At 29.9% G+C, this 15,536-nt stretch overlaps 1 protein-coding gene across 5 annotated transcripts in view; it reads right to left on the bottom strand.

Moving 5' to 3' along the window:
• Positions 1 to 2,855: 2,855 nt before the first annotated feature.
• Positions 2,856 to 15,536, bottom strand: part of l(3)mbn (lethal (3) malignant blood neoplasm) — a 64,303-nt gene continuing 51,622 nt past the window's right edge. For 2 of the 5 annotated variants that reach the window (XM_075377475.1, XM_075377476.1), the window contains exons 3-4: positions 13,202 to 13,333; positions 2,856 to 3,887 (exon numbers count right to left, since the gene is read on the bottom strand). In XM_075377475.1, the coding sequence (XP_075233590.1) occupies positions 3,217 to 3,887; positions 13,202 to 13,333 (803 nt within the window). In that variant the 3' untranslated portion in view covers positions 2,856 to 3,216. The remainder of the gene's footprint in view (positions 3,888 to 13,201; positions 13,334 to 15,536) is intronic. The other 3 variants (XM_075377478.1, XM_075377477.1, XM_075377474.1) reach the window with 2 other exon arrangements.

The raw sequence follows: 15,536 nt of genomic DNA, 5'->3' as shown, positions 1-15,536 counted from the left end.
TTTCAGAAAGCCTTAATTTACCTGGAGGAACTGAAACTCAGGCGAAATCTTTCACCCTGTATAACTCGCTAATGAAGCGTTTTCGAACCTATGAACTTTTTTCTTATTTTTAGCCTCTAGAATGAGTTATCAAAGTATTGTCCTATCCTCCTGAATCACTCTGTACATGAACTGTTATTTAAATTTGATATTGACTAACCATCCATCAGTACAATTGAAAAATCATTACTTTCTGTTTAGAAAGAATTAACCTAAACAGATGAACATGTATTGGTGGCAGCCAATGACATCACACCAGGGAAGTTACTTTGTAATCCAACTTTTGAGTTTTACCATGTTTTCCATGTACCAATGCTGTAAATAACAAGCCTGCATAGACAATGCTGCTGCCATATAACTAGCTGGTGTATGACATCAACTGATTAGACTGTTTTGTGGAATTTTTGTTCAATATTTGATATTTTAGTTAAATATTTTTTATTAAAAACAAGTTAAAGACAACTGAAATATTTTCAAACCTAAAAATATACTTAAAAATATAATATACTATAAAATTTCAACGTAGCTCAATAATTATTTGATTTTGGAACACATATTTTGCACTATTAAAAATTTGGTCACTAATAATGCCTTCAGAGGACAGAGACTACCTAAATTTGAGAAACATATCTAGATTTTGTGTAATTTTAATTATGATGATGTGTATAGTTTTTTTTGATTCCTGTGTGCTGAGTAGCACACTTTCAGCAAGGTAGTTTAGAATATACTTCCATGCTAGGAACATTAGCTCTTTTTAAACTGATGTTAAATTTTTCAATCTACCGCAGCATTTATTTTCTTCAGACACTTTCAAAGGAGCGTTGAACTAGATTTCACACTGTTTTATTAAATAACTTCATAATAATGTGAAATAATATTTTTGTGCTGAATTATAACTTTTCTCATTCCAAAACCATAAAGTAACAATTTTCATTGAATAGAATAAAGGTGTTCATTTTTTATTGTGTGAAAAAAAAAAAATAGTAGAAATACAGTTAAAAATGAAATTGACCATAAAATTGTTTTCACACAATTTTTATTAAACACAATAAAGGGAATACTGTTTTTAAAATGACAAAAACGTTTTTTTGGTCAGCATTATAAAATGTAATACACTTAAAATACGTGCCTACTGTAATTCAACTATTACAGAGGGATGTGATAACTTTGCAAGGGTCTTCTGGAAGCTCCATGTTCTGCATATGAAAGCCAAGTTGTTTTTAATTTAAATTTTGTTACAAATTTAAAGAAAAAAAAAAAATTACATTTTTATTTTTATTTTTATTTTTAAGGATTAAAATTAGAAATTAACAGACATAAAAATTATAAAATAATTAAATTATATAAAATCAGAAATATTTCCCGTTAAAATATTTATGTAACTTACACTTTCCAGTGAAGACAAATATTCTTAATTTTCAACAATATAAAATGTTTAATTTTTGGTGGAACGGTGACCTGGAATATTTATTTCAGTATCACTTGTTTAAAATTAATTTATGTAAATTTATAAAACACCATATTGATTTAAAATTATCAATTACAAATTTCAATTTTACCTTAATATTGAAATAGTAATTTACCAGTTAAATAAACGTGTTAAAATGCAGTTATTTTTTTTATAAATATAATCGATTTCAATGATTGTAAAAATATATGAAGTATACTTGACAAGTTTTGTTGTGAACCTCAACCTAATCCACAAAAATGTTATTTTCTACAGAAGCAGGAGTAACAAATTATTTTTAACTCTTTGTCTGTAATAAATCAGTAAAATTTATTATTGACACTATCTCTTGTAGGTTTTCTTGGGTCCATTTGTTTAGTAAAACAGCGTATAGATAATACGTGATAATTTATTGGATTGACTATAAAATGTTAAACCTTTTCAACAGAAACGAGAGAACAGATGCACACTAGCACTTTAAATTTTAGAAAACTAACACTGATCATTATACTATTAAATAAACCACCTAGTACAGAATACTGAGTTAAGACCTATCTTACCTTAATTTTTCATGAAAGTACGTTTGCAGGATCCTGGATCCTCTGTCATGATTAAAATAATTCTGTTATTGTAAATTAAAAATTTTTAAATAAAAATACTATAATAATGAAAATTGCATTTTATATGAGTGCTGCTATCTGTTGCATTTTTTATGACAGTCTCCTTCAAATACTATCTTAAGTTTTATAAAAGTGATATTTTGTTTGTATTTATAACACTGATTTAATATCTTTCTAATATCTTTAATTTTATTACATCTTTTTTAATTTCCAATATTTCTAAATTTAAGTTTAGAAGTAGAATGTTTATTTATTATTAGAAGGCCTGCCATATTAGATAAATCTAATTTATTATTTTTATAATTTCCAGAATGTTCAAAAAATCTAGATTTAGAAAAATATCTAGTTTTATTATGTAATTACAAAATTATTTTAATCATGACGGCAGTGTATGCGGGATCCCGCAAAAGTACTTTTATGAGAAATTAAGGTAAGATATGTCATATGTCAATATTCTGTGCTAGGTGGTTTATTTAATAGAATTTAAATACAAATTAACTGTACAGATGAATAATACGAATCTTAAAAAGATTAATCTCAATAAAATAAGATACCCATCTTATTTTACCCATCTTTTTTTTTGTGTGTGTTTACATACATTGTAAAGTAAAATAAAATAAAAGCACTTCAAGTTAAAAAACTTAAAAATTAAATGTAAAACTCAACTTTACTTGAAAATTCAATGTAAAAAAGATGAGCTGATGATTATGATAAAAGAATGTAATAAAATTAATTAATATCTTTATTTTATTATTTTTGAACAAAAATGTTTTAAAAATATGTGATCAAAAATTGATTACAAAATGATAACATGCAAAATAATATAAATATAAAAGTTCCAGTGAATGAAATGATCACTTTTCCCTTTGGTTTATTAGTTTTATGATAAATGAAGTAGTTATGTTATCACCAATAACATTTAAATATAAAAAAAACTAATAATTTAAATCACTGAGCTCAGATTTCAATATTTTAAAATTCAACTTTTTTACACTGTAATAGAAATTATTAATTTAATTTTGGACACAGACTATTTAAAACTTATTCTGTTTCTTGCTTGAAACATATATAACGAAGTCCTTAGTATTTACTAATTATAAATAGTACATGCTAACTTTTGTGAAACCATCTAAAATATACACCTTTCAACATATTTTTAATTTTTTCTGTTTTAGGATCTGGTGTATCAGAACTAGATAAATTCTGAAATCTAATATAAGGTTGATATCCAGATTCATTTGCAATATATTCAACAATCTGTTGAATACCATCTCTCCCATTAACAAAGTAATCACCAGTTTTACTGTTATCAATAAAACCTTTTTCATGATGTCCTTGGAATGTCTGAGTTTGATTAAATTCATAAAGTAGTCCAGAAGGATCACTAGATGATATTTCTTTATTAATATTTGGTTTTTCAGGGTCTGTAAATTTTGTGTTAATTCCCATTTGTGGATTTCTTGAAGTGCTGATAGTTTTTTGTATGTCATTTAAACCCATTTTTTGAATAGACATTAACTTGGTTATTTTTGGATTTTCATTTGGTTTAATATCATTTAATTTAGACATCATATATAAAACTGGACTAATATTATTTTTTTGCGGTTGATTATTTAGATTTTGCCCTTTAGTTTTTTCATTTATATTTGTTTTTGTTGCTGCTGTAGTTGTAGGAATAAGACATCCACTACATCCTTGAATTCCACTAATTGACAACCTCATATTTGGTTTTATAGTTGTACTAGGTGCTACGCTTGGAGCAGTGGTCATTCCTTCATTTGCTGAAAAAAAAAGATTTTTTTAACTTATCTGAAAATAATGACTAGAAATTCAAGAATTTAAAAACAATCTTACTGAACGTTTTGAATTAATTTAAAAAAAAAAGCTAAAATAATGGGCTGGAATACTTTTGAGATTTGTTGTATGAAAGTTGATTGTGCTCTTCTGTTATAAAATAAAAAAAGGAATAAATTAAAAAAAAAAAGGAAGTGTAATTTTTAAAACTTAATGCCTTGGAGCTGGGGTATAAGCTGAGCAGAGGGCTAGGTGACTGTGTTTTAGATTCGGTTGAACAAAGGCAAGTTTTTATCTTTGTTGAATTAACAAGATTAAGTACCATAACAATTCACCAAGCAGTATAATAAAACATTATAACACTAAAATTATTAAAGTAATGAATTATTCAATTTCAAATATTTATAACAGATTTGTCTTTAGCAAAGTCACTATTATTGCTCTTAAAGGTTAGGAAACACAAAAAAAAAAACAAAATCAAATAATATATTCATTCTGTGTTGAGTTTCTTCAATTAATATGTTGTTTTGTCAAATTTTGTAAGTATAATCTTTTTCATGGTGAGATCTTGGTTTTTATGTACCTTGTGCAAAATTTGCATATTGTTGAGATTGTCTTCAAATGCATCTACAAGACAATTTGTAAAATTTGATTCGGATTATTTGAAATTTGATGTTGTGTGTAGTATTTGTGGTTCATCACAATTATAATTTGGAAGAGTGACATATTGCTTCGTGTTAGTTCTCACACTAATAAAAACTTCTTGATTCTAACCCCTGTTAATATAGATTCTCAACATGAACATCTATATAATATGCACCAATAACTTATGAGCTTGGAGGGAAAATGTTACCATCCAATGTAACAAACAGAATGAAACACTTAATTTTCTTTTGATAAGCTCTATCAACCTGTCAAGAAGTAATTTGTCTAATCCATGCGAAAGTATTGCAATACAATGTAACAGATCATCAAGATACAGGTGATTTTTTAGTCCTGTTACCCAATTGTTAATGTCTGGTAATTTTTTTCTAAGAAAGGGAAATTTTGTTTTGTGACACAAAGTTGGTAGCACTACTCAATCGGTATAGGTACAGCAGTGTGAGTTGATTCTCCTTGAACTGTGTAAACTTTTATGCCGTTTCCAGTTGTCTTACGAACAGAATGTCTTTTACCATAGAACGAGTTTTCATTCTTGAACAATATTTTGCTACAAAATTGTACGTGAGTGTAAAAGAATCATTTCAAATTAAATTTGTTGGTGTTCCTCCGCTAGAAAAAATGTCAATTTCCAGGCTAGCAAACCGATTTCGAGAGACAGGTAGTGTTTGCGACAGAAAACGTAGTGGTCGACCAACTCGCTTGACAGATGACGTTTTAGAGAATGTGAAAACAAGATTGCTCAATTCTTCATGGAAAAGTTTATGAAAACTTTCCATGCAAGTCGGTTTGTCATATTCGAGTGTTCAGAAAGCTGCTAAAAAATTGAAATTGTATCCATATCGCGTACAATTAGTCCAACAGCTTCAGCCTCCAGATTTAAACAAGCGATTGCAATATTGCCGTTGGTTTAGGTCTCTCGTAAATGATAACGGAATCGAATTTTTAAACACAGTGTTGTTTAGTGACGAAGCTTGGATTCATCTCAATGGTTATGTGAACAGTCAAAACTGTCGAATTTGGGGGGTTGAAAATCCTAACGCTTTACAAGACAAATCTTTGCATCCTGAAAAAATTGGTGTGTGGTGCGTGATATCTCGTCATCATATAGTCGGACCCATATTCTTCGAACAGACAGTAAATGGTGATGTATACAGGAAATATTATGCGCCAATTTGTGTCCCTCCTGGAACCTCAAGAATGGTACTGCTGGTTTCAGCAAGACGGCGCTACATGCCACACGTCTCGAGAAACCATGGATTTTCTGCAAGAGTGATGATCGAATAATAAGCAAGGGCTTATGGCCTCCAAGGTCCCCAGACCTCACATCTTCTGACTACTTTTTGTGGGGCTAAAGTCTGAGGCCTTCAAAAACAATCCTCACACTATTGCTGAAAGTCAATATTAAAGACTTAATCATGAATATTTCCAATGCAACTCTTAAAAAGGTTTCTGCTAATACGCTGATAAGTCTGGGCGTGTATAGGAGTCTTATATGCTGATAAGAGTCTGTGCAAGGGGTGGGTATTTTGGGCATATTCTTTAACAATTATGTAAGTAATAGCTTTTTATTAAATCTCTTTTGTAAGTAACAAATACATTTTTTATTCCAAGTACATTTCCCTTTCTTAAATTACATTTAAAATTGGGTAACAGGACTAAAAAATCACTCTGTAGAGCATGTTTAGACAGGTCCCAATCTGAACTGTAGTTACCCTTGTCACTGTCTCAGTGTCATTTGCATTTTAGCTGTGTTAGGGAAAAGAGGAAGCGATGTCAATGTGGTTGAAAAGTGAATACCGGGCAATTTTGCATATGGGTTAAGTGCTTCAAGGAAATGACTCCTGTGCTTGGAGAGGATTGTCTTCATTGTACAATATTTAGGTAATACTGAATGTTTGAAAGAAGAAATTTGGCCTTCGAGGACACTCCAAGATCAGGTGGACCGTCTTTGTCTGTGACTGAAGGAAACATTGCTGCAGTATGAAAAATAATTGGTACAGGCAAGCATGTGACTTATCACCAAATAGAGATGTTAATTCATTAATGCACCAACAGTTTGTGCTATTCTGTGAGATCACCTTCAAGATAGAAAGCTTTGTATCCAATGGATGCTGCATAACTTGACAATAACGTAATGATCATATGGCATGTCATATTTTATGGTTCATATTAAATGCTGAAAAATATTTGAAAATGGGAAATCTTTGTATAAGAACTGTATTGTGACAAGTGGTGGAACTTAGCTGTACTATTATGATAGTACAAGGCTTAGAACAAGGCCTAGAACAAAGTGTGTATGCTAGAAGATGTAGATCCTCCTGGCTGTTTGAAAATCCCAATCAGAGAAGAAGAGAATATTATTTAGTGTGAAAGGAGTTTTACAGTATCTTGGAAACTCGGAAGTTACAGGGAAGTAACGTATCAAGAAATTCGTGCCTTAAAATTATCAAAGGTCTCAAGAAGTTGTGACCAAACTCAAGGATGGAAACATTGTTTTTTCACCATGAAAATGCTCCAGTGCACAGCTCCAAAGTTTGCTCTGAGTTTTTGGCCAGCACTTTCAGAACTGTTAGAGCAGCCTACCTACAGTTTTGTTCTTGCTCCATGTGACTTCATTCGGTTCCTTACGATGAAGAACAGACTGAAAGGGAGGTATTTTACATATGATGATGACGTTCTGCAGGTGTGGGACAATGTATGTGCCTATATCTCTGACAAAACAGGCAGGGTTTCTTTGAAGAGTAGAAGTGTATAATGTGTGGTGGAAATTATTTTGATGCATTACAAAGTATAAAGTCATACTACAAAACTTGCCTAATGCCCTTTGTACATATTATTTAGATTGTTAATATTGCACGACACTGGTTAATAGAATAACTGAAAAATGAAAAAAAAATTCCTGTCATCAATACCACCTCTATCACTGTTAGTATGGAATGGTGTAATGAAAGAGTCTGTTACAGTATCTAAAATTTCTTTCTCTCTCAAATATTCAGCAAATTCTTTAACCTTTTCATACAAGTACTTTTCTATAAGTTATATTTGTTTAGTATTACTTAGTAGATTTAAATTTACAATGTTTTATAATAAAACATACCATTTTAACAGTCTTCACTTAAATGAACTTCCAACACAAAATAAAAATTACAAAATGTTTAAAAAACCAAAAAAAAAATTTTAAAATTGTGTAAATCTAAAAGGAAATAAAAGCAAAGTACAGAGTGTCTGGGCTACCCATCGGGTTGGTCTAGTGGTGAACGCGTCTTCCCAAATCAGCTGATTTGGAAGTTGAGAGTTCCAGCGTTCAAGTCCTAGTAAAACCAGCTATTTTTACACGAACTTGAATACTAGATCGTGGATACCGGTGTTCTTTGGTGGTTGGGTTTCAATTAACCACACATCTCAGGTATGGTCGAACTGAGAATGTACAAGACTAAACTTCATTCACACTCATACATATCATCCTCTGAAGTATTATCTAAACGGTAGTTACCAGAGGCTAAACAGGAAAAAGAAAGAAGGGTGTCTGGGCTAAAGGTATCCAACAGTAACGGTTTCTATTTAGAAAGCAATATGTCATAATCTCTTAAACATAGGCTCAATTGACAGGAAATATCTCCAAGATTTGTTCGGTATACTCTCAAGGTCAGTGAAATACGCATGTGCAGGCAAGCTGACTCACAATGCAATTGAAGTCAGAATTAGTCAGTTAAGAGGTGAACCCCACAACAGAAGGATCAATGCATGCTTTGGTTAGCAGAATTACAGTCAGTTATGCATGTTTAACAGCATGTATGAATTGAATGGAATATCGATCCAAGTCTATTCATCAGTGGTATACAGCTTTAACAAAGATTGGAATCTTGGTTTCACAAACTGGAAATCATCCAAATTTTCAGTTAGAAATGAGAATGTGGATCGTGTACGCAATACATTCAATGCCAGTCCTGGAAAATAAATTAGGGGAGCTAGTTACAAACTGCAAATCTTCACTCCACTGTTCACGACATTATTTTTAAGTGGCTTTGTTAGCAAGCGTAAAATTTACAACTCCTTCATCACATTACAGCACATGATCGCCACCTAAGTTACTAGTTTGCTGCAGAAGTAATGCACTGTGTCGAAAACAATCCTAATTAGCTTGATACGTTGTTATTTAGTGACGATGCAACCTTTCACACATGTAGGAAAGTTAACAGGGACAATCGTCAAATTTGAAGTACTGAAAACCCTCATATGGTATTGAAAATGAAAGGAACACACCGAAAGTCAATGTCTGGTTAGGACTGCACAACAATGGCATCATTGGTCCATTTTTTCCTGGAATCCAATGTGACAGGACACACATATCTTGACATACTTGAGAACTTTGCTGTTCCTCAGATTCCTGCAGGCTTCAGTTTCCATGAAGATGGTGCTCCACCACACTTTCTCATTGAGGTGTTACCTACCATGCTATTAAACAACATTTTGGAGGAGGTCCAACTGTATGGATATCTAGATTTCCAGATAACACTCACTCCTTTGGACTTTTTTGCTTGTGTGTACCATAGAAAAGTTTGAGATTTGGACGATTTAAAACAGTTGAAGCTGTTGGTCTAATAACACTGCAGATGACCCTAAACACCTGGCAAGAGTTAGATTATCATCTAAATGTCTGCCAAGCTACAAAAGGTGCCCACATTAAACTTGACTAACCTATATTAAAACTTTGTGAGTGGCAGTGTTTATTGAAAAAAAAAAAAAAATTAAATTATATAAAGGTGACAGACAATAAATGTGACCCAAAAGAATAGTAACTTTTGAGAAATGCAACAAAAAAATTTACTGACAGAAACCTAACCATTACAATTAAAAAAATATAATATATATAAAATTATTAAAATACCTAATATCACTTCTTGAAGATTACATCACATAGATGTACCTCCTTTACATACATACTCTGCCATTGAGGTTCCCCATTGCTCGTTGTAACATCTCAGATGGGATGTCACGAATTTCAACTTGAATTGCTTGTTTCAATTCATCCAATGTCTTTGGCTGACTTAGGGACTACACTCTTAAGGTATTCCCACAAGAAAAAATCACAAACCAACAAATCCAATGATTTTGGAGCCAGGGAATGTCATTGAATCTTGAAATGGCACAGTTACCAAATAATTCTTACACAGGTGCCCTTGACTGCCTTGCAGTGTGCAACATCGCACCATCCTGTTGAAACCAGGCTTCATGTTAGTGTGGGAAATTGTTCAGTGCAGGTCTTACAAAAGATTGCATGTCCACATACAGATCTGTAGTGACAGTGGTTGTGATTCGCTCCTCATTTTCGAAAAAGTATGGTCAGAATACTCCATATAATGAAACTGCATACCATACACAGCAGCAAGAGTGCTGCTTCGTGTTGCTGTCTGTCTGCCTAGTAATAATAGTTCTGCTTATTCACGTAACCTGTGAAATGGAAATATACCTCATCTGACATCCACAGCTTATCCAGAAATTTGTTGTACTTGTTAATGTTTGCCATAAGTTTTTGACAGAGTTCAAAGCAGAACTGATGATCATTCTCCTTCAGTTCTTGCACTGATCTGTAACATGTTAAGGATGAAATTTTAAGTGGAAATGAAGAATTCAGTGAACACTATCTTGGTACAACCCAACCAAAGCTTGCTTGTTTACAAATTAACATCGTGGGCTCTGTATGATTGAAGCACATAAAGCTTCAATATTGTGTGGAGTACAAGCACTTCTTGGTCATACTGTTGACTTCTTTTTCAGAGCTAATCCAGTCTCTTCACAGTTTTTATTGCATGTTATTATGAAACACGCCCTAAATTGTAATGCCCTCAGAACTCTCTCTGTGCACCTTCTTCTAAACTACCATTGGTTTTGTAAAAAATTTTTATGGCAAAAGTACGCTGTGACCATTCCACTGTTACATAATGACTGAGTGGCAAGTTTGTCTCCACCTAAAGCATGCTACCAACTAACTGTACATGGCTGTCACTACGCATTTCAAAAGTTCACATTTTTTGTGCCACTTGTATAAGCTACTTGTAAAAACTATTATGCTTGGATACCTTTACCCGAGACACTGTACATTCTAAATAAACTGGATATTATGATTTAATAAAATTATAAATTATTTATAAATATTTAAAGTTTTAAATAAATAATTAAAAATATAAGCTATTTAATACAATTGTAAATAACTTATGGGGTTGGCAAGAAAGTAATTTCAGTTTTACAAATAAATAACTCTTTATGCTTGTTTTGGAGAACTTCTGTCAAAGTTAATTTTTTTTCTGTTGACATTTGTTAACTGTCACTTTTGATCATTTAGTTGCTCCAGAAATATTTCAAAGAAGTAATATGAAAATTTTGAATATACCAGGTGTTTTCATATAGTTTGATGATTTAATCATAGCAGCTACTGATGAATGTGAACACAAATAGATTTTAAATAAGGTAATGTGGGAGCAAAACAGAATAATGTTAAAATTAATAAATAATGTAAAATTTAATGTCCACAAGTTGTAGTTGAAGGTAAAGCTGATAAAATATTTAGGGTTACAGACTGCATTCCTAAGAGAATTGACAAAAAGTAATATTGAATGGCTTTGGATAAAATGTCATACAATAGTTTTTGAAAAAATTAAACATGTTAATGCTCCAACTTTGAAACTCTTTGACAACAAACATCCTATTGTAATTCAGGCTGACGCATCACAACATGCATTGGGTGCATGTCTGTTACAGGAAGTCTTGTTGTATCAAAGAGCTTCACTAATATTGAAAAGCAGAATCCACAAATAGAAAAAAAGTTTCTGGACATTTGTTTAGCTAAAGAAAAGTTTCACCAGTTCTAATACGGTAATAATGTAAAATTTTAACTGACCACAAACCGACTGTATCAATTGTTAAGAAGGATATGTACATAGTAACTCCTACATTACAAAGGTTAAAATTAAACTTCTTAGATATATGTTAGATGAAGAATGTTTACTTGGAAGTCAAACATTAATAGCCGACTTGCTATCTTGATCAGTCGCAAACGGTGTAGCAAATAATTATAACTAACCAGTTATGGTCTAGCATATAATGAAGTAGTACATGGACTAAATGTTGAAGTATCATGAGTAATTTTAAGGTTAAAGAGTTTCAGATGTCAACTAAATTTGATAATGTTTTACATGTAATTACAGAATACTTTTTAAATGCATGGCCTGAGTCTAAAATGAAAGTGTCTCTTGAGGTATAGCCATATTGGCACTTAAGAGCTGATCTATAACAAGTCACAATATGTTGTTTTTGAATCATAAAGTAATTTTTCCACATTGTTTGAAAAAAAGAAATGATTAAGTTGGCTCATATGGGAATAGAAAAACCTATAAACTAATTAAGACTGTTATTTTACTGGCTGAAATTAAATGCAGATGTTTGATTTTACTGCATCATACAAAATATGTGAAGTTTGAATCAAACTTAAGAAAAAATGTAACTTTTCCTTAGGAAAGGGGATGTGAGATATATGTATCAATTAACAATGTTCAATAGATGTGTGGGTCACAAGAGAAATGAACATCAGTTGTTAATGCTGTACATTAGCTAAATATATAGTTCTGTAAATATGTACTCATTACACTAATAAAATGTATTTAGTTGTTACATGTTTATCAAACTGATCAATTGACTAATGGCTAAAAAAAAAAAATTATTAACAATTAAAACAATACAGATTTTTAAAAATATAATACTCTTAAAAATTATCATATCTTTTTACTGTTTGATTTGTTGATTTGTAAGATTTCATTTTTTTTTAATATAAATGTAGGTTTTTTTAAACATATATTTTTATAATATAAGTATTATGTAACTTTTCTACACCATTTTTTTAGTTTTAGTAAATTAATCTAGAAAAGCAAGAGCATTCTAATTTAAGCTGCAGCATTGAAATTGATCCTTGCTTCTTTTTTTTTAAATTATCTTTTTATTTCAAAAATTTCAATTTATATGGCAGAATTTTATTAATTATTACATATGAAATTAGATTTGCTATTTTAACAGAAAAGGTTTTGTTTTTAATTTTTTGAAATAATCTAAATTAATTACTCATCAAACTTTTTCATTTTTATTAAATGAAAAAGTTTGAAGAGTAGAAAATTCTGCTTTTAACAATTACTTAATCAACAACTGTTTCTTTATAATCTTTCCTTACATGAGTTTGTTGATGTGTATATGTCATAACAACTGAGTGAAAGAGAATAAGGTTGATCTTTGAACTGCTGGTTAAATGGCTTGAGTTTGGAAGAACTTTACAGGTGTTGGGAAAGAATAAGTTCAAAATTTCATTTTTATGTTTGCTTTAATAATGAATGTCTTTTTATCACTCTACTATTTTTTTGTTAGTTTTCTGTCTTATTTTAAGATTAAAATGGTAAATTTTACAAATTCCTGGCAGACTAGTCTGTTATTCTTAATATCTAAATTTTTTTAAATAAAGGATCTTCATGGATGAATTTAAATATATAGATATGTGAACTTAAAATTAATTAGTGGAAGATAATTTAGCACAATTAATGAAATAAATATAAAATTACAAATAAACTTTTTAATATAAAATACATAAATAACTTACGAAGTCCTATGTAAAAATTTTTCATACTGAGGATACGAAAGCCACCATTCTCATCAGTAGCATATTCTGTAACATGGTACACACCATCACCAGTTACAAATCCAAATTCACCTTTAATAATACCTTTTTCATCTGGAAAATAATTAATTAGAAGACAATTATTATTATTATCAACTTAAAAATTATACATTACTTAAAGCCAATTTTTATTTTGTTTATTATATTACGTCATAGTAATCTTTTGGAAAAAAAAATAGGTAACATCATTGTTGCTAATCATCAGATCAGCCACAAAAAACAAAAGTAGATTTTTTATATTTTGTGCCTTAAGGAGATATAAAAAAAAAAGATTTAATGAAAAAAAATATGCCCAAGTTCAAAAAGTCCATTTTTGTCAGATGGACATTTATGAGTATGTAAGTTTGTATGTTGGCCTGTATTTGGTATTTTAACTCTGGACTAATGACTGAATGAAGAAAATTTTCTTCAAACTTGATACTACCTGTGGCGGGGGGGGGAAGACCTTTTGCAAAAATTGGAAAAGTGGTGAGGTTGTTTAGCAGAAATAGAATTTAAAATCTTTACTAGAGCATTTTAGCAAAAAATGTTTCTTACAAATGGCGTAAATATTTTTGGTACTTATGTATTAATGCCACCGCAGCTACAGCTTTATTTAAAAACAAAGTAGTCAATTGGATTTCAGTGGAAAATGAGTCTCGTTATTAATTTTAATAAATGGTTATTTATATTTATTTATTTTATAAATATAATTTAACCAAACTTAACCTACTCTCGCTAACCTTGACTATTAACACTGTAATTTTTTGAGTATTTATTTAATAAATTCAGTAATTATTGCAATTATTTATTATTTAAATAATCAAAACGCTCCTGTTAATTAGTCAAGGTTAGCGAGCGTAGGTTAAGTTTGGTTAAATAATATAAAATAAATAAATATAAAAAATAACCATTTATTAAAATTAATAAAGAGACTGTTTTGAATCTATGTTAAACTCTATATCGGCCCATTTTCCACCGAAATCCGATTTACTACTTCGTTTTTAAATAAAGTTTTTAAATAAGGTGTAGCTGTGGTGGCGTTAATACGTAAGTACCATATTTTTTTTATCAAGATAACAAATTTTATTTATGTTCATCCCCTCCCAAAAAATGACAACATATTTTTCTCTTTTTAGCTTCAGAAAGGAGTTAATGGACGTTTTTTGTATCAGTATTTTCTACATTAATAGGCCTTAAAATAATAACATTTTTTGAGCAACCCATTCCAGCAGTCTGTGGCAACAAAAATATTTTTTTAATTTTTAAAAATTATTTAAAATTTTAATCGATCTCACAAAGTTACCCGTTGATTAAAAATGTAAAAATCATAATTTTTTTTGTCGGCCCTTACTCTAGTATTTCTTGAAAAAAAAATTACCCAAAAATTTTCATTCTATTCCTTGAAAATTATAACTTGGCTGTACATTTGTATTTTTTAAACAATTTTAAAAAGTTGTTTTTTTAAATTTATTATCACCAAGTAGGGATTACTTTCTTAAAAATTAATTTTACCTGAATGCTTTCCTTGAGTATGGGAGTCTCCAGAATTAAAAAAAAAATTATTTCAAAATTTTAATCTGAAAATATATTTTGATAAAGTCACAGAAATAACTTAATATCTTTCACCTGATAGGGGAGTAGTCACATTTTTTAAAATCAGTTTCAGTGTAAATTTAATAATCAAAAAACGCCCTCTGAACACGAGCCCACAAATTTTCAAAAAGTCAAAAACATTTTTTGAGTAGCAATATTAAAAATTTTGGTTATTGCCTTATTTTTTGGAGCATCTTGGGTTCAAAAATTAATGATTTAAATATAATCAAATTAATTTTAAATTTAATTAAAAAAAAAAAAAATTAAATCAATAACATTACAATTTATTACGATATGATTTTTTAATATGTCAATGAAGAAATACCTGATTCTGTCAAATTGAGTTGCTTGGTTTCATAACCAGATACTAAAAATGTTCAAAAAAGGCAAAAAATATTTATCTAATTTTTAACCATACATAAAAATGTGAAACTCTGTTGTTAGATAGATATATAAAAAGCATTTACATATAGAATTATGGATCCTTAGATGACTTCTATTTTCCTGTAATTCAAATTAAATCTTGGATCTATCTGCTTTTAATATGAAAAAGGATATCCAGTTATGATATGAAATAAAGTGACCTATCTGGTTATAAAAGAAACATGATAAAAAAAATATTTACTTACTTTATTTACAAAGTAGGCTATGAATATTCTGTTTTTAATGTAATGTATTTATT

The sequence above is a fragment of the Lycorma delicatula genome, chromosome 10, assembly GCF_047948215.1.
Source record: "Lycorma delicatula isolate Av1 chromosome 10, ASM4794821v1, whole genome shotgun sequence".
Taxonomy (NCBI): Eukaryota; Metazoa; Arthropoda; class Insecta; order Hemiptera; family Fulgoridae; genus Lycorma; species Lycorma delicatula.
This window is presented reverse-complemented; position numbering and strand designations above follow the sequence as displayed.